This window comes from Eschrichtius robustus, chromosome 11 (assembly GCF_028021215.1).
Source record: "Eschrichtius robustus isolate mEscRob2 chromosome 11, mEscRob2.pri, whole genome shotgun sequence".
Lineage (NCBI taxonomy): Eukaryota > Metazoa > Chordata > Mammalia > Artiodactyla > Eschrichtiidae > Eschrichtius > Eschrichtius robustus.
The window spans coordinates 69,873,653-69,889,173 of record NC_090834.1 but is presented as its reverse complement, the minus strand read 5'-3'; the positions used below and the strand labels follow the sequence as shown (position 1 = coordinate 69,889,173).

General features: G+C 50.2%; 1 protein-coding gene across 10 annotated transcripts in view; it reads right to left on the bottom strand.

Moving 5' to 3' along the window:
* Positions 1 to 15,521, bottom strand: part of MICAL2 (microtubule associated monooxygenase, calponin and LIM domain containing 2) — a 224,182-nt gene that overhangs the window by 98,771 nt on the left and 109,890 nt on the right. For 9 of the 10 annotated variants that reach the window (XM_068555426.1, XM_068555425.1, XM_068555424.1 and 6 more), the window contains 2 exons: positions 8,944 to 9,012; positions 6,135 to 6,278 (listed from right to left, as the gene is read on the bottom strand). In XM_068555426.1, the coding sequence (XP_068411527.1) occupies positions 6,135 to 6,278; positions 8,944 to 9,012 (213 nt within the window). Of the gene's footprint in view, positions 1 to 1,673; positions 1,800 to 3,013; positions 3,116 to 3,346; positions 3,566 to 4,584; positions 4,708 to 6,134; positions 6,279 to 8,943; positions 9,013 to 15,521 lie in introns of all 10 variants that reach the window. The other variant, XM_068555431.1, reaches the window with a different exon arrangement.

Here is a 15,521-nt window from a genome sequence, read left to right as displayed (position 1 = left end):
CTGGACACAAAGGCTACTCTGAAGCCTTGGTGATGGTGATGACAAATGTGCCAGTCTTCACCCACAGAGCTCACTATCACGTGAGCCAAGAATCACTCTCTTGTTGATGAGAAAATGGAGGCCCAGACAAGTCTCCTGACGTCAATGTTTAAGGTCAAACGGCTAAGCAAAGCTGACCTGGAACAAGATGCCAGGCATGTCAGCCGTGGCTGTGGTTCAGTAGAGTTGAAGACGGGAAGTGTTTGTGCTTCCCCACATCACCTCCTGCTGCCCTTCCAGGGATGCTTCTCATCCACACTGGGGACCTTGGAGCGGGTGGGGCTTCTAATATTCCTTGCCCCTTCTTGGAGACCCTGCCTGCACTCCTCTCCCCACAGCAGTGGAGGTCAGTGGGGGTGGGACTCTCCGGAGGCAGCTCCTGACTTCTCCCTAATGCACCAGCAGGTGGCTGGTTTGTGCTTTGGTCTAACGGGGTGGAAATGAACGAGCAGTAACTCTGAGAGGGGCACACTCAGCACCGCACGTGGAGACGGGCCCAGGTGGGAACAGACGGAATGGAGGTGTTCAGGGAAACACAGTCTTCCAGAAAGAGGCTCCAACCTACTCCCATGAGCAACAGCTAACCAAGCGGGCTTCACGTCCATTTTTAGGCTCATCCATTCCAGGGGCTAAGCTTCTCCAGAGACTGCCCACCTCCCACGCCAGCCTGGTAGTGTTCTTGGCATATTAGGTAACAGCAAGACAAGTAAAAAAACATGAAAAGTGCTCCAGAACCCAAACTTAATCATTGCTCACGGACGCATTTCATTATCTACTCAACCAACGTTAGCTCCCCACCAACTCTCCACCCTCTACACTGCTACCTGCGTTATCCTTCCCGAACTCAGAGCAGATCCTTCCGTGCCTCTTTACAAGAGGACAGAATGAATTCCTTTAACGCAAAAAGAGCAGGCTGACTCTCACCTCATTCTCTGCACTCCCATAAATACCTTTATCTGAAAATCAAGTTGCACCAGAAATGTCTTTTGATTCATGCAAGTCCTATCTGCCTTCCTTACCACATGCCAGATCCTTTCGAAAATGCCCTTCCCCTACACTTCTTTCTAGCAAAATCCCTCCATATAATCTTTAACACTTGGCTCCCATATTACCTCTGCTGTGAAGCCTTCCCAGGCTTCTCCCTTCTGGGTTCCTAGAATCTTGCCTCTTAAACCTCTCATAGAATGAATGAATAGTACTGTCTGAGGTTCACCACGTGAGACCGCCATTTTGTTAGGCCAAAACCAGCCAAATTTGGCAATATCATGTGGTAAAATGTGACACATTTCTATGCTGAGGTGCTGTTTGCCGTCTACACCGTATAAGAGAACTGTACCTCCCTCCTCTTTGTTTTCTCAGCATCTGGCACGGTGGTTGGCATACGGTGGGTGCCCAGCGAGGGCATGCTGAACAAGCAAGCACCATTTGATAAGGTTTTGTGTGCTGCCTCTTCTGCTTTGTTTCTTGCTCCAGCACAAAACCAAAACCAAACCCAGGACCGATGTAAAGTATCTTACAAATTTTCCTCCCGGCCAAGCCAAGATTCAGATGGTTGTCTGTGTAGGTGGAGCAGAGCAGGAGAATATCTCAGAACATGCAGGGAGTGGGGGAAGCTAATTGTTCAGGACAACTACCTTTCTGGCTGGAGAAACAGAGTCAACAGTCGATGGAGAGGAAGTAGCAGCTGAATCAGGAGATGGAAGGCAGGAGGGAGAAGACGGAGGATGAGTGTGAGACAGGCTTTTAGAGAGTAGTTTATTCTGCACAGAACAGAAACAGAGGAAACTATGATTATCCCCAGGGAAACGCACAGTGATGCTCGCCTCGACGATGCAGCCCCCAAGCCCACACATCCAAGGAGGGGAAAGGACATCCAGGCCCACGTCTTGGGACAAAAAGGTAGCCTGTGTCTTTGGAGCCCAGCAGGACCATCTGACTGCTGGTTACACTTCACTCTGCTACAACTTTTCCGGCTCCTTCGTCACATCAAAATAGCTGGAGCAGAGCCATCCTGCTCCTGCCTACGTCTGCTGCCGACACCAGCACTGACTCCTGAAGGCCTCACTCTGGAGCTTGGTATGAAGTAGTAGTTGCAAGCTTAGGAAAGGACAAGCCCAGGCTACTCTGGGGTAGATGCTCCAGCAGGGACCTCTGCAGCCACATGGAACCCTAAAAATGCACTAAAGGCAAAGTATCCTTCCCATGTCCATGACTCTGCCAAGTAGCAGAGGACACAGGTCTGGAGGAGGCCGGGTGAAAGCAGCAGAGGCGGTATGTTCTAGAGACCAGGCTTGTTGCCGGCAAGGGAGCACCTTACACGTACAAGCGGGGCCTCATTCTCAACTCTGTCATCTCCTTGTGAGCACACCCTCTTCTTCTCAGCAAGTTTCTAAATAAGTGCCTGGCCGGGGGCGGGGGCTGTGCTTTCTATCCTGAGGCAAGGCCATTCTTCTGGCTGGTGCTGCCTTTCGCGAAAGCAGAGCGCACGTTACAGCACGTGGCTGACCTCGACATTCAGGGTCTCCCTGATCATGGCCATGGGGGCATCTCTCCATCCTGTCCCCAGACTTCATGAGCAACTGGTTTGCTTTCACCTTAAAGGCACTGTGATGTGATTCCTGCAATTGACCAGCTTTCCCTCTTTGTGTTGACCCCTAGGAAGCTCAGCCTACTCAGAAGCTGTCTAAGATCTGACAGCACACATGTTTCTGTTCAGTAATGTTTTCCTATGACCTGAGCCCGCTTTTCTGCCTTGGTTTTCTCTTTGTCATGATTTGTCTAATTATTTTGAATCTTCTCATTTGGAGCTTTTTTAGACGCCAGTCCAAATCCTTTGGTGACTTAAAAAGTGAATAGCTTTTCAGGCTATAGAGGGAGGAGGAAGGAAGAAATGAATCTCCAGAGACTGATACAAGTAACCTCCCTGGATGTCCAACACCTGGGTTCCTGGGGGCTCTGAAAGCCCCGCATTTACCTGCGGGAAATCCCCGTGTCCAAACATAGAGGCAAGGTGAGCCGCCTTCTCCTTAATGTTCTTTTTGTGAAATTCCCTGTTGGCCAAATTCTCAGCCCTTTTCTGCAGCCAAGGTGAGAAAGGAGAGAGAAAAAAGAGATAGAGACAGACACTGTGAGGAGAGAGGCGGGGAGGCAGCCAGGTGGGCTTGCGGCCCTCAGCACACGCGCGGCAGGATGGGAGATGGGGAGGAGTCGGAGACGGCACCCGCCCTGGACAGGAGGAGGGAGGGGAGGAAAGGAAGGCAGCCTAGACACAGCAGGGCAGAGACAGGGCAAAGAGCGAGGCTTTCACCTGGAGAACCTTTTCTTCCACTTGCTGCAGCCGCCGCAGCACCCCGGAGAGGGCCAGCGCTCCCTGGCAGGTGGCAGGCAGGCCGGCGGGATTTTCCGGCCCGCCCAGCTGCAGGTCAGACTTGGCTCGGGCTCTCCAGGGCCTGCTCGGGCACTCGCCGCCAGCAGACACTTGCTTTAGCTCTCGGAGCACATGCCCCGTCACAACCACCAAGGGGAACTGGGGGAGAAGGAAAATCAAGCTTCCTTCTCAACTGTGGCCCTCCCATGGATGCCCCGCCACCGTGAGGAATCCCCATGAGGACCAGGGACAAGGGCACGCCAGATGCCACCTTGAGTCAGATTCCAAACTAACCTTGGGTGTTGACTTTCCACCACCTGCATCAGAATCACCTGACATCCTCCTTAACAATACCGTCTTGTTATTAACAACACTCCAGACCCACTGAATCAGAGCCTGTACCACCCTGGTTCCCAAAGCCTGAGCCCAACACCCAGATATTCAGGTTTAATTGGTCAGGGGGTGGGTACCAGAGATTGATATTTTTAATAAAGCTCTCTAGATGATTCTTACACACACATAGAATCACTGCAATATGTCCACACTGACCTCCTTTGACCTCTACTCCCCGAGAAGCAACACAAAATTCCTAATGCTGACCAGGCACTTTTGAGTGCTGTGGTCAATAATAGTGATTCTGTTCAAATTCCAAACCCAGAGATATTAGCTGGAAAAAGCCTCAGCCCATGGCTCCTGGCTGCCTCCCTGTCCACTGGGCAGGTCCTCATCTGCTCAGACACCAGGGGAGGTCTAACCACATCCCAGTCTTACCCCTTCAATGGCGTGCGGCCAGCTGGCCACCTGAGCCCATTCCACCATCACTGTCACTTCTCCATTGATTTAGAAATCAGCCTACTCAAGAGGTCTGCAAATAAGCTAAGTGTCCCAGGGGCACCACACAAAATACCCTGTGTGGTGTGGTCTGTTTTTCCCCAAGCAAATAAAGCACCAAGAGCGTGGTAGTTGGTCAGTCGATACCCCTGACTGGCATGTATTTTAAGATGCTGCATACTTGGTTATTCCTACCTATAAGGGTGGTAACCTCAAGTTGTGTTTGCCTTCCCAGAGAATCTACAATCAGCCCTATGTGGGGTGCAGAGACAGCCACGGACCCCACCCCTCTGGATCAAAGTTCCCTCTGGTTTCACCAAGACAGCATCCACTGGAAAGAGCCCTACCTGCCTTTTCAGAGTTGGTGATGGGTTGGGTGTGGGCTCCTCTGGCTTGGGACGGCGAGAGTTAACAGGAGAGTCAGAGGAAGAGCGCAGTATGGGCTTACCTATCCCTGAGACACGGTGCTCCTGGGAGGAAGAAGGTGAGTCCGAAAAAGCAGCCGCAGGAAATAGGAAGGAAAAGGCGAGTCAGACAGACACTTGGAGGGAGGAGAGGAGGAGAGTCAGGGAGAGAGAGTTTGCAGATGCTGAGCGAGCCCTGGGCTGAGCTCTGACAAGCTGGGCCCAGCTGGGAAACTTGAACCCCGGCCCTCTGTCCATGTGAACAGCAAGTCCCATGGTCCCCTTCTCTTGGACAATGTGTGAATCCCCAGGAGGCAGTGCTTTTGGCTCAGACCCGGGGCACTGGGCAGGCACATACCAGGCCAGGGTGGCGAGTCCCAAAGTCCTTCCTGCCCACTAGATGAAAGGGATGCTACAGTCCTTCTGAAGGAAGAGAGCCCTCATCAATACCTGGGGGCTGCAAGGGGCCAAGCCTCCAGGAGGGACAGTTGAGAAAACAATTCAGACAGTTACAAGTCTTAGGAACATGGCCCCCTTATAATAAAACCTGGCTTCCTGGGGAAGGTCGGTTTGTCCAGGAGGGGCATGGTCTACATCAAGACTAGGAAGATGTCTATAATATGTCTCTAAACAGAATTAACCAATTGTTTGTCTTTCTCCTGAGAGGAGCCTAATTCTGTCATGTGACAGATGTTCTCCAAAGAAAAACTGAACCCCTTGTCCCAAGCTTTTGTAATGTGACAGTGGTGCCCCAGAGGAATTCGGGGGAGCAAATGGAACCATCCAAGTGCAGACTCCAAGTCAGAGGCCAAGAGAAGTCAGCCGGGTCTGCAGCCTGACCCACAGCATCCCACCTCCTTCAGCCTCACATGGACCCTGGTCAGACGCAACAGCTCTGCCAGCCTGACCCAAGGGAACAAGGAGAGGGGGGCACCAGGGGACACTCTCGAGGTTGGTCCCCATTCCTATGGGCCCACATGGAGCTAAGACCCTGGTTTGGACGGGTGTTCTCACCATGGACTGGGCAATCAGCATCTCTAAAGCTCCACCATCTCAAAGATGGCTGCAAAACAAGTCATGGTTGCAAAGCAAAACAAAATCAGGGAAAGGATTTCTTCCCCAGTGCAGAATAGGCATCAGCAAACTATGGTCCTCGGGCCAAATCCGGCCCGCTGCCTGTTTTTGTAAAGAAGGTTTTATTGGCACACGGCCACGTGCATTTGTTTACAGATTGTCCATGGCTGCTTTCATGCTACAATGGCAGAACTGAGTCATTGCAAGAGAGACTGGATGGTCCCCAAAGTTTAAAATATTTGCTATCCAGCCCCTTTTAGAAAAGTCTGACTCCAGATCTAGAAGAAGCTTGAGACTCCTTTTGAGCCAGGTCTGGCTGGCACACCTGAAATCCAGTGCTGGCCTGACATTTCTGCTGGCTTCTCAGAGGGTTCTGGTCACCAGGAAGGCAGGGTCAGTGAACATTTGACAGGACTCACCTGCCTCAGGAGTGAGGGGTTCCGAGAGTTCTCCTCGAACTTGGCGAGCAGCTGACTTGCCATGGACTTGACTTTGTTCTGATTTCCACCTTCTTTACAGCCCTCTTGATTGGAGCCCAAGCTCTGGCTAGGAAAGGCTGAAGGCTGCAAAGGCCAAATCAATGCATTGGTTGTTGGTTCTGGAACCCAGATATCAAGGAGGGGGCCTGGGGGCTCACGACAAGGACAGTTCCTGAAGAAGGACACCCTCTGTGGTCTGAGGAAATGAGGCAAAAGCAGGAGGCAATGCCCACTCTGGAGACAATGCTCACAAGTGGGACAAGTCTTCTCAAAGACGGGCACAGCCAGGCTTGGGAGCCAGACACTTAGTGTTTGAATTCTGACTCTTTCACCTCCCAGCCCAGGGACCTTGGCAATTTACTTAACTTCTCTGAAGTTTCCTAATCTGTAAAATGCGAGCAGTAACCCACCTTCACGTGACTGTTGAAAAAGTCAAATATAATAATGAAATGATAAGCAGAATAGTTTTCAAAACATATCATGTGGCTGACAAAGGGTGAAGAATTGGGGGGTGAAGGAAGCAAGAGAGGGTGTCAGTGAGGCAAGGCACAGGCTCTGGGCTTCCCTTCTCTCCTCTGCGCCCCACTCCCTGCTCTGTTGTTGCTATCTTTAAAAAAAAAAACATTTAATTTTGAAATAATTTTAGATTGACAGAAAACTTACAAAGACAGCACAGATAGTTCCTGCGTACCGTAGACCCAGCTGCACCTAACGTTAACATCTGGAATAATTATGGCACTGTTATCAAAACTAAGAAATTAACACCGGCACAATACCATTAACAGAACTATAGACTTGATTCAGATCGGGCCGGATGTAACAGAGGTGAAGGGCCCTTCTCATTGCTTTGTTTCGGGACGCGTGATATCAACACGACTTGTGACTGCTTAGATGTTGACCGTGACCAGTTGGTTATGCTGTTTTATGAAATGGAATTCTATGTAAGATTTCCTTAGCTCATCTGCTAAAATAAAACTTTAAAAATGATGGGTGTCCGGTGAATGTCTGTTCCCCAGTACCATAGATCTGCTCCCATCAACCTCAGAAATACAAATGGCATTGTCACGTCAAGAGGGTAGTCAGTTTTCCTGAGGAGACAATGAATTTCCCTCCCAGGAACAGATGTTCTCAAAACAAAGATATGTTCACTTAGAAGAAATTCATGGGAAGAGGCAAGCTACAGTCAATTGTTTTTTGGGTTTTTTTTAAGATTCCCTAAGAGTAGCAGCCCCATGGGAAACCTTGTATGCACAGCCACTCTGAAGAGTTGGACACACACAAGCCAAAGAGTCACTCCCTACTTCAGAGTGGGAAATGTAACTCTGCATAGCAATCCAGGCTTGAGTGTGAAGAGGGCAAGTTTACTAGGCTGGTCACTGTTTGTACAGGCCAAAGTAGGCCAGGACAGTGGGTCGTGCAGACCAGCCCTTTGCAGACATTCATGTGCACATTAATCACTGGGGGTCTCCTTCAAAACCAGATTTGGATTCAAGAGGTCTGGGGTGGGCCCTGAGAGTCTGCATTTCTAACCAGCTGCCAGGTGATACTGGTGCCCTTGTTCTTGGCCCACACTTTGAGTAGCAAGAATTTAGAGAGACTCATTGCTTGGTTAAATCTGACTTAAGCAAAACAGCTGGCCCAGAAAACAGAGCCATTTCAGAAGGGGCAGGTGCAACCAGATTTCTTCCCACACTCTACATCTTGTGCTGCCAACAACAGAAACAGCACAGACACCCCCTCAAATAAGCCACAGATGAAAGGCAGGAGAAGACTTCCCCCCGGGGATAAAATGTATCCAAGGGAAGCTTCTTGGGAGGAGGCGGGAGCGAATCACAGGCACTTAAGGCAGAGCCAACACCCGTAACTGGGGAATGGGATGCTTCTCCAGCCCAGTTCATCAGCCACGGCTTCATCCTCTCAACTGTCTCCCTGTTCACTGGCTTCTTGCTCATGCCAGAGCCAAGAGCAGCAGTTCTTCAACCATATAAGATAAAAAAAGTTTTATTCTAAGTCCTATAAATGAAGTATGAATGTATCCTACAAATTATCCCCCTTGCTTCTATGTCATCATTTTGGTATCAGCCAGTAGGCTAGCTAAAGCTGATATCCTACAGTTCACAGACAGTATCTAAGCTTGCTTTTGTGGAATTAGAATGGCTTTTTGGAATGAGCTATATATCTCAGGTCTCTTTACAGAGCTGCCTGGGGAAGCAAGAACTGATACTCTTTTTCTGATCAATTTTTTAGTAGCAGGAGAGAGACTCATGCTTGGCTTTGACAAAGTAGCCTGTAACTTTCTTCTCTCACCAGAAGGTGGCATTTGTGGGTGCTGGGACATTTGCTTTACAGAAAACACAAAAGGTAGAAACTAGGACTGGGAGAAAAGTGGGACTGCTGGTGCCTCTTTACTACTTACTATTAATAGTGATTATATCTTGATTACCCTAGGTGCCAAAGACCATGATTGGCATGTTATACACGTCCTCTTACTTAATCTTTAAAAATTCTGCAAAATGTCATCCATTGCAAATGCATCATCTGTGTTTTACAGATATGAGCCATACCCTGGCAGGGTGACATAGCTAGTGACCAGACCCAACTCTTTCCCATCAAGCCAAGCTTGGAACCCAGTGGTTCATGAGAGAGGAAAGAAAGAAGGGCAGGGCGAATGCCACGGTCAGGCGGGCGGGCTGTGGCCACTGGCTGTCAGGAAACGGGCTTTGTGTAAACCGGCACTGAGCACACGAACCTCGTCCAGGTTGTTGAAGCCTTTCCGCCTCCGCTTGCTCATGTCATTCTCTTCGGTTCGGCTGTCCACCTGTGACGGCCAAGAAAGCATGGTGAGCTCAGGGCTGTCAAGGGCTGTGATGCCAGCACTGGGGATCCAGCCCTGCCCGCCACAGCTGCCAGCCCAGGAAACAGACGGGCAGAAATTACCCTGCACCATGACAAATGCTCTCGGCTCTGTTCAGGCGCAGAGGAGGGAGCCTTCCCCAACCTCGGGAGCCAGGGGTTCTGTCAGAAGGGGGTGGGAACACAGCCCCCAAAATCATGTCAAAGCATTCCAAAGCAAAAAGAATCCCTGTCACATGGGCAGGGATTGTCTCCTTGTCAATGAACTTGGACTCAGAGTGGTCACAGCCGGGCCTGCTGATGCTGCCCTGTGGAGATCACCTCCTACGAAGAGGTGCCACTGGCTCCCCTCACAGGCAGGGATTCTTGGGACTTAGATCAGCTGTCCAGGAATTTGATGGCAAATTACGCCTGCCATTCAGCCACCACTGCAGCTACTGGTAAATGATATTATGTTAACTTCAAAGTAGCATCAGATATGGCCTGAAAACTATGGTGACCATACAGCCCAGTTTGCCCAGGACAGTTTGATGTATTGCTTTTCCCCCCAGCATAATTATGAATAGTGCCCCCTTTCATTTTCAAAAATATCCTGGTTTAGACAATAAATTGCATGGTTGTCCCATTGATAACCCCTTACAGCCTACTTTCTTCTTCCAAAATCTGGACATTTAAATCCAGAGAACCCTGCCCCACCTAAGCCCATTGCATGACCCTTGCAAAGGCCACCCAAGGGCGCACTTGCGGTCTGACTTATCTCCTCAAGGGAAGGAGGGGGACTGCACAGGTTGAGCTGATGTTACGAGCTGGGATGGGGCTGCAGGCTGGATTTAGTGCCTCGCCATGCACCCTGCTGTGTTAGCCTCTCCTTGACACTGGGGTTAGACCTCGAGCCGGGACCTTCCCCAAACGGCCAGCCCACTGAGGACCATGGAGCCGTCCACACCGACTATGCGTCCCTCCCTGGGGGAGCCTCCGACACCCTCAGCGGGGCCCTCCATAGCAGGGCCAGATTGAATCCCGGCCTTTGTTCCACACTGGATGCAGCTGAAAGGGCTGCTGGCCACCCTCTCCTCTCAAACCCAGGCATGCTGCCCAGTCAGCCCCACACATTCTCACCTTGCCCCATCACAGAGGATCCTTTACCTCCTGGTTGTTCTAAATCGACGGTAATGATCAAAGCCCCCAGCATGCAGTCTAGTGTGTACTCAACTTACTTCCACAGGCAAGCACCTGCTCCCCTGCACTCACCATCATCCCGCCCCTCCTCCTATTTACCAGCGCCTTAAAAAATTTTTTAAGACAGAATTAACTACAGTTTAGTCATTGATACTTGTTCAAAAATGTGACCCTTCCCTTGCTCAGGCAGCATAAAACAAGAGATGAAAGGGCCTCGCCTTCCCTTCAACATTTTCCTCAGCTTCTAATAAATCATTATTCTCTGAATGGAAATGATTTCAACCCAAATGTTTGGGCAAACACCAAGAGAAACAGATGACCTTATGTACAGCATCGGGTCCTAGAGGCCCAGGCTGTCTGGGTGCTTGGCTCCACGGCCTGTGAGCCCTGCACTGGTCCGGAGAGACGAGCTTGTGAAAGTACAGGGTTTCCTCCCAACAAGAATACTTCATGCATCGTCTTAGGGGTTTCTGTTGTTCTCCTTGTTTCCACCTTAAATGAGGAACTGGCTTCTCCCTCAAAGAGCAACACATCTTACTCTCTTGCATTCAGCAGCCCTGGCTGTGACTGGTCCAACTGAGCCTGTGTGGATCCAAACCCAGTACGTTAGCCGCGGGCTCACAGAAAACACTCCTGGGGGGAGTGTACCCAGCAGCAGCACCTAAGAAGACCCCCAAACCCTTGGGGGGAGGGGTGAAAGGAAGTGGGTGGGGCAACATCAGCTCCTGTGATTCAGCCTGACCCCTGGGACAATAAAATGCAGTCTATATGGTTAGCAACATACAAACCCAAAGGGTCTCTGTTCTTCCTGATGGACTTATCCTGGAAGCACTGATTCTCAGCTATGAAGAAGAGCTAGGTTAACACAAAAAGCTTGAGAAAACACAAATCTAGAGATTTATCTAATTTTTTTCTTATCTGTATATCACTATTGGGGAGCCAAAAATGCCTCCGTAACGCCCTCTCCTTGGACTCTGCTTAGCACTATAGAGAATTGGGGTACAAGGGGGAAGAAAATACTTATTGTGCCCCGAGAGAGTATGAGAATAAACAAATAACTCACTTTCTTATTAATTTTTCCTGCCCTTTCACCCTAAGATACTTTCTTATCATTATTTCCCAATGATTTGAAAGATTCTATATACCAAAAGGCATTTATTAAACTACTTGGTGTTCTCCATTAAAAAAAAAATCAAAGACATATGTCTACCAATCTCATCATTTATTTGATCAGCACAAGATAATCACGTTCCCATACTGCCTGGCTTAAGGTGATTTTAGCCCCAACTTTATATTTAGTTAGCTGGTGGAGAAATTCAGACCTAGGTCATAGGAAGAGAAGGTTGGCCATTGTAGGCAGTGTCCTGAGAGTATAGTGGCCACCATGATATTTAGAAAGATGGTCAGTGACACTGGCAAGAGAGCTCTTCCCTTCAATGGCAGAGTAGTATGCAGCCATGGGTTCGAGTTCTGACATGAATTACTTCCCGGCTAAGTGACCTTAGGGAAATCACCCAACTTTTTTGACTTTAGTTCCCTCACTTCTAAGATACTATACTATCTAGCTCATAAGTAAGTTATTGTAAGGATGAACAAATTCATGTATATACGACACTTCTTCTCCTCTGAAGTGCTATATAAGCGTTAGACATTTTAAGTTAGGTTAGTGCGATTCACAGAATTAGAAAATCTGAATTCTAGTTCTGGCTTTGACATTTACCACCTATATGGCACTGCATTATAATCTCCCTAAGACCAAGTTTCCCCATCTCTAAAACTGGGATGAGAACATGTCCCCTGCCTTCCTCAAAATGTAACAAGAGGAGCAAATACGCTATGACACTGTAAAATGCTGGATCCGTCATGATTGCAGTACGGAAGCCAGTGGTCAACCCAACTAGTTTCACCGTTTTCAGAAAACAAGCATCTTCATTTAGTCAGTATGGGATGGGGGCCATCATTTACAGAGCCCCTTCCATGTGCCAGAGAAGGAGCTCAGACCTGCAGCTCACACTTCCTCAACGTTGTCTTCGCAGCAATGCAATGTTTATGTTATTACGATATTTTGCAGTCAAGCAAAGGAACTTTGAGAGGTTTGAACACGTGCTGAATCCCCACCAGACCCAACTACGTATTAGTCGTCTGGGCTTCGGCTTGCATCCCCATTCTATAAATCAGTGCCGAATCCCAGGCTGCGGTTACACAGAGGACAGGAGAGCGATCACCCTCAGCAGCGACCTGCAGACCACAGGTGCCCAGGGTGGGATGGGGGCGGGCACGTTGCTTAAGCCCTGTGCTAACTGACCTGGGCAGCATCAGTACCTGGGTTGACTCCCTAAGCCGTCTTCAAGTCTCTGAAGACTCGTACTGAGAAGTATGAGAACCCTAGTGGGAGTTGTGGCTGCTGGGTGGGTGGTTCTGTGAAAAGAGCTGGAGAAGGGGAGTGAGAGGAACTTAGGAAGTCACACTGGAAGGTCAGCTCCCTCCAGCAGAGACCTTGGCCCTCTTTGTTCACTGCTGTGCCCCCAGCACTGAGAACTCAGCATAATACGGGGACTCAGTAAATCTGTGTTGAATGATCGGGTGAATGGAGGAAGCACTTTCTTACATAACTGCCCCTGGATCTTTGGAAAGTGTCTGTGCAGGAGGGTCAAGGAGAAGAGCTGGGAGGGGGACCTTCCAGCTCAGACCAGACACTGATCTGAGTCATGCTTTGTGAACCCCACTCCACCAGGGCCAGCGCTAGAGGAGGACCTGGGTCGGAATCAGCCAGCTGAGCAGCATAAATCCTAGGGCCACCCAACTGGCTTCTAGGATGGACTTTCCAGGGACAAATGACAACTTCTGTGTTGTGTTGTCCCTCAAGGAATGGGCCCAGAATGGGGAAAACAAAGATCAGGCACCTCGACTATGTATGTAATATAAGATGTGTCATAACTGAAGTGGACATAAATCCAGGCATTACCCATGTGTGGTAAGACGAGGAGAGCGCAGACAGGCAGTGTGTGTGTGTGTGTGTGTGTGTGTGTGTGTGCACTCACAGGCACACACAGGAGACGGAGACCACATATGTGTGTTCAGATGTCACCTGTGAGCCTGGTGACAAGAGCTCTGGAGTCTCCAGGAACTGTCCCATGCTACGAGGCTTCTAGCTGCTGACTGGGACAGAGGCAGATCTGCAGCAGACCAAGGGCTTTTCTTTAAGAGGAAAACAGAATCCCTAAGCTCTCCTCCTCCTCCCCAGGCGTGGGCCATCCAGTCTTCAGAGATAACCAACCCCAGTAGGTTACCACTCACCAGAGGCACAACCCTCTTGGCGTGGAATGGGAAAGTCATTCTCTCTAAAATAAACAAGTTTCTGGATGGAGGAAGAGCCTTCAATTTTGCCCAAAGTTGTTCTCTTTTGCTGGAGTTTGGATGTTATTAGGAAAATAAGATTAGGGAGGAAAGAAGAATTTAACACCAACATCAAAAACCAGGAGGGAGGGCTTCCCTGGTGGTGCAGTGGTTGAGAATCTGCCTGCCAATGCAGGGGACACGGGTTCGAGCCCTGGTCTGGGAGGATCCCACATGCCGCAGAGCAACTGGGCCCGTGAGCCACAATTACTGAGCCTGCGCGTCTGGAGCCTGTGCTCCGCAACAAGAGAGGCCGCGATAGTGAGAGGCCCGCGCACCGCGATGAAGAGTGGCCCCCGCTTGCCACAACTAGAGAAAGCCCTCGCACAGAAACAAAGACCCAACACAGCCAAAAATAAATTAATTAATTAATTAAATTAAAAAAAAGAAAAAAAAATTCCAGGAGGGAGAGAGACCGTTAAGACTGGCTCAGGAGAGAAACAATGAGCCCTCTTCAGATTAAGACCCCACATGTGAACAAAGGTGGGCTGCTCAATCCCCGTATCAAGATCGTCCTCTGAAGTCAGTGAGGGGGGAGGGAGGGGAATGGAGGGACGAGGGGAGGGGGCGAGGCCAAATACAGATGCACCGGTACATACAGATCATGTGACTGAGCTCTGGTGTACAAAATCATGCAAGCGCAGCCTAGCCTGCATCTCCAGTCCGTGGGGGCACGTGAACCAGGGCAGTGAAAACTGCATGTCTAATTGCATTGACATCTTCTTGTGTAACTGCGGGGGAGCCCCGTGTACGTGTGCAGTTTTCAGTCGCCTGTGCAGACCTCCTCTGTGCGTGTCCAGGGGCAACCTGGAGTGGACTCAGTACTCTTTGGTCATGAGACATGTTAAGACCAAAGAGCATTGCAAACAGATTTCTCCAGACCAAAAAAAGATCCAGATATAAGAAGAAGACACATGATAGAAAGGGGAGAAGGTACTTTGCACGTGGTCGGACCATTGCACTGGCGTTGAGTGGTGGACAGTATATGCTGGGGTGTTTTAGTGCCAGGGCAGAATATGACCCAGTGGCCTTGCACACCCACCAACCCACCAGTTTGAGGAAAAAGTGTGGGACAACTAATGCCCACAACAGGCACTTACTTCAATGACCTAACCTCTCTACCTATCCGAGAAGCAGGGCAAACTTTAGACATTAAATGGGGCCATGCGAGGGAATCAGATCTGTGGATTTTAACCGCTCTCAAGATGGGCAGCCAAGGAGCACACCCTGGAGGAGACTGGACATGGGCCAAAATCAGCCAGGGCTGGGCCGGGCAGAGCCCACGCATCCCCGCTGCATTTGCTAGCAGAGCCAGGGCGAAGTGGAGTGCCGCTCCGGCGCCCTCAGAGGGCCTGGAGGGCCTGGCTGATGGCTGACTTTTGACCATTCCCACCTCCTGAGCCAGAGCTGGCCAGGCTGTTTCAATTCGGTTATTCTGTAAACAGAGGTGTGGTGAGTGAAAGGTTTAAACATGCCTCTCCAGTTCCCAGCTGTGGGCTAAGTGGTGGAAGGAAAGCGGGTGAACGGAGAAAAGTGATAAATGTTTGGCTCAGAGAGTTTCCAGAAAGGCTGCACTGGCTTGCCTGGGATGGAGTAGCCCAAAGCAGGGGTCCTCAGTCATCAAGGAAAAGCAGCTGGGCCGAGGTGGGGCAAGCCGACGACTGGGCTCCGGAAGACAGCTTTCGCTCAGCGCGACCTACGGTGGGTCATGGCGTCTCCCACAGAGCCTCTGAGTGGGGCAGCTCGGGGAGCAGAGGGGCGCAGGGCAGTGGGGTGCAGCTCAGCCTTTCAGCTGCTCTGCTTACACCCGAGCCGACCCGCACACCCGCCCTCGCCAGCCCCCGAGCCTGTCCCTTCCTAGAGACAGGGCATGTAGAGCACTAAGTACCCAGTTCCTAG